General features: G+C 52.1%; 1 protein-coding gene across 1 annotated transcript in view; it reads left to right on the top strand.

The window, feature by feature from the left end:
- Positions 1-3,924, top strand: part of CDC14B (cell division cycle 14B) — a 61,179-nt gene extending 57,255 nt beyond the window's left edge. The window contains exons 14-15 of the mRNA XM_008569805.1: positions 100-508; positions 631-3,924. Coding sequence (XP_008568027.1) covers positions 100-136 — 37 coding nt within the window. The 3' untranslated portion in view covers positions 137-508; positions 631-3,924. The remainder of the gene's footprint in view (positions 1-99; positions 509-630) is intronic.
- Positions 3,925-9,439: the final 5,515 nt, after the last annotated feature.

The following is a 9,439-nucleotide window of genomic DNA, read 5'->3' as shown; positions in this document are numbered from 1 at the left end:
ACTTTTTAGCATGTCGATATTTTTATTATGTTGCCTTCTTTGTCTTTGACAACTGCTTTAAACCCTTCATGGTAAAGTCCTTTTTTTCTCCCCCTGTAGTCCCTCCATTTCAAGGACTAAAACAGTCTTGCGTTAAGTAAAACCCTGTGACCAGAACTGAAGGGAAGACTAGGAACAGAAAACTACGACAGGACTTAGCACAATCCGAGAACAAAGCAAAACTGCAAAAGCCTTAGTTGCTTCCCACCTACGAACTTCGTTCAGTGAAGAAAATGTCCACTGGAGTTTAAATAACTAACAGAGTTTGGATGCAAGTGAAAGACGTGAAGAGGGCCCAACTCTCCTTCTGTAGAATCGTCTCCAGTCTAACAACCAGGAAGCTGTTGTAAGTTTAGTCTCAGGTGTAAAATCCGGGCCCTCTGTTGTTGGGAGAACAGACTTGTCTGCGTGACGCGTGTGTCCCCGTGATGGCAATCATTGTCGCTGCTGGCCTTCAGAAGGATGGAGGGTCTGACGGCCTCAGGTGTAAAATCCGGGCCCTCTGTTGTTGGGAGAACAGACTTGTCTGCGTGACGCATGTGTCCCCGTGATGGCAATCATTGTCGCTGCTGGCCTTCAGAAGGATGGAGGGTCTGACGGAGGCCTTTTACGTATTTGTTTTGTGTTCACCCTGTGTTAAGATTTACGAAGGTAGAAACAGCATTACTGAGATGGAACGCTCTGTAATTTGCCACTGTTTGGTTTGATCATGTTCACGTTACGGTTTGTAATTCTGTACTGATGGTAACTCTGTTAAGTACCCAAGCTGCTTGTCTTCCACCAAAGATGCTTTACTGACAGGAACCTGTGAGACCTGCATTTAAACGCTGTTGCATGCGTAATAAAGTGGCACTTTGGTAACCTGAAACTTGCAAGAGAATTTTGATAGTAGCTTTAGAAGACTCAGGAGGAGAAACGGGCATCAGAGTTGGAAGAATATTATAGATCATTCCTTTTTGTGTCGTTTAGAGACTGAGAATTACAAGGCTCCCATTATTTGGTTGCCCCGTCATACAAATTGAAATCATATTTTCTTCCATGCATGAAAAAAACACACTGTTGGTTTTTCCCCTTGGAACCAGCAATCCCAAACAATGGGGGCTTTTCAAAAAATGTTATCACATTTTTAGAGTCTTTCTCTGTAACTGAATTTTTTTCTTATGTGATCAGCCTAGGGCCATTCATTCACACACCCTTGATCTCAGTGACCATTATTTTCTGGATTTCAGTTGCTTGTAGTGGCAGAATTCACGGTGGCTTTGGTTAGGGAACACAGCTAGTCACTCTTTGCAGAGTGTCTGCTCCCCTGGGTCCCGCTGGAACGCGGCAGAGGCTGTGATCTAAAGCAGTTACAAAAACAGAATCTATTTGCTGCTAAAAAAACAAACAGGGCCCATAATAAAAGGGTGTCTTGCAGTCACCTTGGTTCCTTCCATGTAAGAAGTGAATGGTTGTCATTATGGTTAACCAGTTTCTGCCTGTCCTGGTTTGGACATTGGAGGGATGTGACACTGCAAGGCCATGAGGGCAGATGCCTTCCGACTGTGTTGGGTCCGTAGGTTATTCCATTTAAAGAGCTGCCTTTTCCACAAAACTGTTAGGAACAAGCAGTGCTTGGAAGAAACAGGCTGAGATATGTTCATGCAAAAGTAAGCAGAAGGCAGTGGTGCCATCTTGGTGTTTACTCTCTTGGAGTAAAGTGTGAAGGGGCCTGGGGGAGATGGACGATGCCATCGTCTTAGCCAAGCAAGAACTCTTTCCGCAGCAGGCAGCATGGGGTGGGGTCATGCCAGCTTTTAAATACTGGGGACTAGATCACAGGAAAACAGCGTGACACAGGAAACAAGTTCCTATCCCTGGCGGTGAATAGGCACGAGGACCCGATGGGAAGACAGCTCTTTGGTGAGGTTCGGGGTGGGGAGCGCCCCGTTGGCCGCGTCCTGCTGAGACAGTGCCGTGTTCCAACTGTCAGGTGCCTCTCTCCCCTGGCACTGCCACAGGCCGTCTCCTCCGTAAGTAACCCAGGCAGCTGTGAAACCCTGACCTCCACCGAACCTTTCGTGCTTTGGCTTTTTATCCTGTCAGATTAAGTCAACGTGCTGCCCCTCACTGTGAGGAAGCCGTGTGGTGTCTTGGCCAAGAGTAAAAGATCTGGGCTTCAGTGTCAACCACAGCACTTTTTAATTTTATAAATTGCCTTTTCCTTTTTGCTGCTCAAGTTTCCAGTGAGAATCTCTGTCACCGTGGCTCTTGCTATAAACCCTTTTATTTAACTGGCTCACTGAAATTAGTCATAGGAAACTTGGGATTTGGTCAAGAAGCATTCCTTGGAAAACCCAAATGGCTTGGGATAGTGCTTTCAGGGGGATTGCGGAGCAACACTGGTCACCTTAACTGGGACATATCTAGAACCCAGAGAGTCTCTGGGTCTGGCTGATGCGAAGTTCTTCGTGCTGTGAGTAAGAGTGGACCCTTCTCTTCCTACCGTCCCTCCCCCAACTGAAATCACCAAACACCCAGAATCTTCTGAGATTCTAACTTAGAGTCCTTGTTACAGAAGAACTTGTCGCTCTGGAATGTGAAATGCTGCATGTCACAGGGAGCAATTCCTTTAACTTTAGAGCCTTAAGTAGCTTTTGAAAGTACACCAAGACAGTTTCCAGTGGAATTAGGGATGGATAATCTTTTTGGTCACCTGAGGCTTTCTGGGGTCAAATCATCAAGAGTCAGGGACAATCCAGGGGAAGTGGGTCTGCATAACTGGGCTCCTAGAAGTATAGACCGACTTCTCTTTTGCACGGCCAAGGAAACCTAGGGCTCTCTCTTAGACCTGTTGGTGCAGAGGGGCCGAGGGTGAACAGCGCTCACTAAGCAAGCAGCCTGCTCGCAGTGTGGCTCCCCCAGCAGCACGTGGCTCTTCTGGACTCTCCTGGATTCTCGGTTCTAAGTCTGATACCCATAGCCCCTGGCCCACCCAGCTCCCCCTGACCTCGTACCTCTCTATCGGGTGAGTTCTACCTCTTTTCTTGGGCCCAGACAGGTTTTAGAAGAGGTCTGTGCACATGTTTGTGGAGCACAATCAGGTGCGTCATGCTGTGTGGCCGGCAGGCCCCAGCTATGTCGTGCCAGGAGCTCTGGAGCCTTGCCTTTGCCCAAGTCCCCATTCATGACAAGGGATCAGTGTGCTTATGTGGTATTTGTTCTAAAAGTAGCTCAGCTGTTTCTCCTCATACATTCTGAAAAGCAAGAATTATGTTTTGGAAGGCAGTGCTCCTCAAAAATGACTTTGAAAACGTGATTTATTTCTTTAATAGTTTTCTGTCAATGCGACTGCCCTGGCGAGGCTGGCTGCAGGGCTCTCCTCGACCTGAGCGCTCTCCACGGCACTGAGTGCAGATGCTGCAGGCGCGTGTCAGACTGGACAGCTCGCCTGTCCTGTGTAGGAAATTACCTCCTTAATTACCCAGTAGAATTCACTGTCAGCAGACAGGTTCATCTGATTATATAGGACTGCAGTTTTATATTAGTAATTTGCAGACTTTTATCTAACCTGCACTCATGTACAGATTATTAAAAGTTTTAAAATGTAACTGATTAATCAGTTTTGATCAATCATTGTCTTGATTTTTTTAATAAAATGTATATTTCTAATCATATTTTTTAAAGCCAAGAGAACTGGTTGAATGAGTGTTTATTTTCCTGAAGGTATTTTTAAGATAAAGCTTCATAATGGCTGGTAAACTTTGCATATATATATATATGTATGTGGTTTGATATGTATTGTTGAATTTGAAAATCTTGTGTATTGAAACTGGTTTTATACAAAATATTGAATAGTGGGAATTGTATAATTACAATCACGTAATTAAAAGTATTAACCAAACAGCCTTTTGGTTTATTGTATTTACTTGCTGAGCATTCTGAGTTATGGCAGGCAGCAGGTAAAATAGAAAGCAGACATCATCCTTCTTTATTAGTTTGCCGGAGCTGCTGTGACAAATACTACAGACCAGGACTTACGCAGCAGAAGTTTATGTTCTCACTGCCCTGGAGGCTGGAAGTCCAAGGCGAAGGTGCGGCAGGGTTGGACTCCCCTGAGGCCTCTCTCCTGGGCTTGCAGACGGCCGCCTGCTCGCTGTGTGCTCACTCATGGGGTCCTTCCTTTGTGTGCATATCCCCGGTGTCTCTCTGTGTGTCCTAATATCCTCTTATAAGGACACCAGTCACACTGGATTAGGGCCACCCTGGCAGCCTCATTTTCACTTAACCACCTCTTTAAAGACTGTCTCCAAACCCAGTTCCAGCCTGAGGTGCTAGGGGTTAAGGGCTTCAGCACTTGAATTTGGGGGCATTTCAGTGAGTCCCTAATACCTTCTCCAAGGTGAGGTGATGAGCGAGGGAGGGACAGCTGCCGTGAAGTCCCTCCTTAACCTGCAGCACAGACAGGGCAAAGGTTTGACTCTGGACACCATTGATGACAAGATTTGAGTAGGTCAAGACTGTGGCCCCTTTGTTTCACCTGTCAAGGTCTGGCAGGCCTGGCTGGGGCTTCCACCTCCTGACGACTCACCCAGGACACCAGCCCATGCTATTTACATGCCTTCCCTCCTCCTGGCCTCCCTAGCTGGGCAGGACCCTGGAGAGCTCATGTCCACACCTGCCCCAGAGCTCGTGACTGGGCCATGGGACCTTGTTATGTTAAGGAGTTCGGTCCAGTCCCCAAGGAGCTGGTCTTTGATTTGCACTGGGATACGACAAGTTGTGCAGGTAAAACCAGAGACCCATGTTCTCACTCCTCTCCAAACTGACCCAGAGCGCAGGCGGGTGGCTGGGCCCTGCGGCTGGTGGGCATCAGGTGGGAGCCAGGGCACGTCCGCTCTCCCTGGAGGCCGTGTCTCCTGGGCCTGCCCTGTACACACGCTCCTCTCTAGTCTGTAGCCATTTGCCCAAGTGTCTGCCGTGCCGACCATGTGCTAATCCCCTCTGCCTCTGTTTCTTAAGTAAAATGGGAATAGAAAGAATTCTCACTGTGGCAGTTAGTGTGAGAGTTAAATCATACATGTAAAGTGCTTAATACGGTATCGGCACGATTTTCAATAAATTAGTTTTTCATACACTTTAGGTAATAGTGTCTGGATAACAAAAAACTGATTTTGATAGCAGATTGTGGTGCCTCAGTGTCTGATATTTCTGAAACCCGCAGCATAATTTCATGCATGTCGTGCTTTGGATTTGGCGGCTGGCCAGGGCGGGCGTCTGTAACCCTTGACCTTGGTGTTAGGACACCGCGCTCTGACCAACCGAGCTAACTGGCCAGCCCCTGGTGAGAGCGTGTTAACAGAGGTCAGGTAAATTATTTTGACCTGAAGGGGGAAATCCACGCACTGCAGGTAAGTCTCTGGGGAGCAGTTTGTTCAGGAGGAAAGTCCCTTCCTGAGCACTCTGTGAACTGCGGTAGCAAGTCGAGAGGGGCAGAGCCAGTCCCTGTGGAGGTGCTCTCTGACCCCAGCCCTGTGGCCTTGCGGACCCTGTCCCTGCCCAAGCCTAGCTTTGTCCGCCTGTAAAGTGGGACAGGTGAGTGCGCACCCCCGCCCCGCGTGTCGTGTGCTCTCGTGGGTGCGCTGGAGGCGACGCACAGGGGGGACTCTCCAGGCCTAACTTTGAGCTGCTCTGGAGGGTGCCACGATGTCCCTTGCCACGCTCTTCCTGTTCCTGGCCACGTAGGTTGTTTCCAACTTTTTACTGTTATCACTGCAGGAACATTCTCGTACCTAAATACTTCCTGGGCGGTGCTGGTCATTTCCTTAGGATCAGTTCTTACAAAAGGAGTCTCTGGGTCAAAGACAGGCAGCGTTTTAGAGCTTTCGCTGTACACTGCATCAAAAAGCAGCTGGGGACAGTCGCTCAGGGCATGGATTCTGGGCCCAGGTTACTTGAATACAAACCGTTGCTCTGCCACTTGTGTGATTCGGGCCGAGTTACTTAGACTCCCCAAATCTGTTTCCTCTTCTCTGAAGTGGGCATGGCCACGTCTGTCTTACAGGGTTGAATGAGGACTAAACGAGTTAGTATTGTAACCACTTAGAATAAGTTCCTGGTATATACTGACTGTCATATGTATTGTGTTTAATAAAAAAAATACAAGTACTGTCTTCATGCTGTCGTAAGGACTGGGACGATGCGTGTCCCCACGCCACCTTCCTCCCCCGTTACAGCCACTGTGACACTGGCCACAGCACCATGGCCCCTGGGGCACTAGGCCCCCCCCCCCCCCTATAGGTAGTCCTATATTTTAGCTGCCCTGCTATTCAGATTTGGGGCGTTTTGTCTTCCGTGTGGAGTGGTGTCCTTCCGTGCCTGCACACCTGGCCTGCCTCGTCTCTAACTGTGTCTCGTCTCTTTGCTAGCAAGTCTGCAGAGCTTTGACGTGCTCCTGGACGACGGGTGCTCTGTCCACGCTGAAACCTCTAGGTAAGGAGACCCCTGCCCAGCAGGGCCGGGACTGCCTGGGCTGGCCACCATCGGGGCACCGGCCTGGGCCGCTGGCTTTCTTACAATGGCCAAATACCATCTCTTTAAACAGGGAGAGGCTGTGGGTGGGAAAAGAGAGGAGGTAGCGTGGTTTGTGCCTGTTTTACTTGGAGAAAGACGTGTTTGTCCTCACCCTGGGTGTGCTTGTGTAAAACAAAATGGCTTTTCAGGCAGGACCATTCTTCCTTGCGGAGGACGCTCCAGCACATGTGGCTTGTCTGACGTCCCTGGCACCCACACCTACTCAGTGCCAGTGACACTTCCATTCCCTGGGTGGTCCATGTCCTCCTCATGCACCCCCCCACCCCTCCGATTTTCAGCCAACCCTGGGCCGTGCTGCCCCAATTGGGAGCTGCTGATTGGCTTCGCGTATGGCTGTTGCTAGGCAGGGCCAAGTGACAGCGGCAGACACCTGCGGCCTGCTCGGCCTGTGCTGCTCCAGCCCAAGCCCGTGGGCAGAGGAAGGGCCCAAGGCAAGGCGTCACTGAGGGAGGGTGCGAGGTTCAGCCCTGGAGTAGGGCCCCCGAGACTCCAGCGCAGGACCTGGGGTGCGTAAACTGCTCTCCTTCCTGCCTGGCCGTCCCTGCCGTGTGGCCACCATAGAAACCTGCCCAGGATGACAGTCCTCACCTGGGAGCGAGGTCTGTTGCGGCCCGGCAGTACGACATGGGAGCACTGAGGCAGGCCTGAGACTGGCGTGTCCTTCAGTAGCAGCACTTGTGGGCAGGACAGCGCTGGGGGCCGCTCATGTTCTGCTATGGCCAGTCACCACTCTGCCTCGCAGTTCATGCAGGAGTTGAGGCCACGGTCAGCCCACGAAGCTAGTCCTTGTCCTGGACTCAGCAACCCTCCGAGAGAGGTTCTGTTACAAGAGCAGCTCTCACTGTCTCCTCCCTTTTCCAGGGATGGCTGGTTGTCCTGGGCTGCAACCTTTCTACACTGGCTTTTAATGTGGCTCGGGATCCGCAGGGACTAGACCTCCAGAGAAGTCCTCTCCTGGGTGCACAGTGCTCTGGGGCCGGCGGGAATGCTCTCCGGGTGCAATTGAAGCCCGTTTCCTCGGGCCCAGCCCAGCCTCGGCCAGTGTTTTGCCTCATTCTTCTGGCAGATGTGGAGGTTTTGGTCAGGGCCTCCGGTAGGTGGCCTGGGGAGGGACAAAGCTCAGCAGGGCCGTGTGCTTGGACTTCTTATGTTGGGGCCCCAGTGACTATCTGATGGAAGCCAAAGCCCCCTCTTCCAGAAGAGCCTCAGGCCCAATGTCACAGGCTGTGTGTCTCCAGGACCCCTCACAGCCTCGCTGGCTATGCCCCCAGCCCTGGGGGTTCAGGTGATGTGTGAGGGACCCCCAGTGACGACCCCGAGTCTGGTCCTTGTGGCTTGCCGGCAGGCCTCCTGGTGTGCCCACTCCCCCCACCGCCACCACAACAGGCGGGCCCTGGGCCATTTGCATCGCCCGGAGAATTCAGGACTTGGCCCAGGTGCTCGAGCAGCTCTCCTGTTGCTGCCAGGCTAGGCCGGGCCGGGTGTTCACCAAGCCCACGTCCATGGGAGTCCAGCCGTGGGTTGGGTGCGCCCGGGGCGGGGCCCAGCTAGGGCCCCCCCTGGTGGTGTCCTCAGTGGCTGTGCTGAAGGAGAAACAGTGGACCCTGCCTGTGTCTGAGAGCACTGGGGGACTCTCAGAAGCCCCATGGGGTGTACGTGGTGCTGCCATTCCGTTCTCCCAGGACAGGCATTCCCCAACTGACAAATGGCTTTGCACTTTCAAAGGGATGCAAGTCAGCCCTCTGGAATCGGGGACAGTTTTGCAAGGAAACAGCTTAGATCACTGGCCCCTTTGTGTCTAGGTCAGGGTAGTTCGTGTCGCCTCGAATCATGGGAAACCCCGCGGCCTGGCAGAGGCTGCAGCCCTGGGCCTCTCAGCCTCACCGCCTGCACCTGTGCATAGGGCCCAGTGAGCCTCCCCCATCACACGGTGCCACTGCGCGGCCGGGGGACACCAGGGGCTGAGCTCAGTGCGCACGGCTGGGGCGCACGCAGGCCTTCCCCTGTCCCCTCTCCTGACAGCTTTGCCCAAGGGACTAGTAATTTCCCTGGAAATTCGAGGAACCGGTACAAGCATGGGGCTTGGGGGGCGGGTCCTGCTCCCGCTGTCCCCTTGTCCATCCCTGCCCAAACCCCAGCAAGGGAGCGCAGCCAAGCGTCCTGCATGAGCCCCCGGGACTGAGGGGCAGCCCGAGACGGGCAGGGCCGCGGGCGCTGGTGCTGGGCATGGGAGGTTGGGCACTTTCACCTGTTTTAACAATTAAAAAGACCACAAGTGCCACATTGTTCCTTCCTTTGCCACATGAACATGAGCCAGGAGGGCCAGCCTGGGGCCACCGCTTAGGACGTGCCCCGTGGCTGGACACCGCCCCACGCACGACAGTAAATCAGGTGTCATGGGCTTTTCAGGTGTTAACAGCGCTGAAGGGAATTCTCTTCCAAGGGATCTGTTTTGCTGACCTTTGAAGCCATGGTGAGCAAAATGGCTTCCCAGGACAGCTCCAACCTGCTGAGCCTGTACAGCCCTCATGTCGCACCTGGTGACTGATTATATGACTAAACCCAATATCCACCATCACAAGATTCCTCCACTTGGGTCAGGTAGTCACACCACTGTCTTTTCCAGGGAAAGGGAATAGACCGTCGACAGTACACCTTAGTACTCAGACATTAATAACAAGAGACCAAAAGTAGGCTGTCACCCAAAGCAAACCTCCGTGACTGACGGTAGCCGGTCTGGGGACTCCGCTTGAATTATTCAACAAGATCGTGACTCCTTCCCACCATGGCTGGGTGTGACCAAAAGAATTCTGTTTCTATACACAGG

The sequence above is a fragment of the Galeopterus variegatus genome, unplaced genomic scaffold (genome assembly GCF_000696425.1).
Source record: "Galeopterus variegatus unplaced genomic scaffold, G_variegatus-3.0.2 Scaffold531, whole genome shotgun sequence".
NCBI lineage: Eukaryota > Metazoa > Chordata > Mammalia > Dermoptera > Cynocephalidae > Galeopterus > Galeopterus variegatus.
This window is presented reverse-complemented; position numbering and strand designations above follow the sequence as displayed.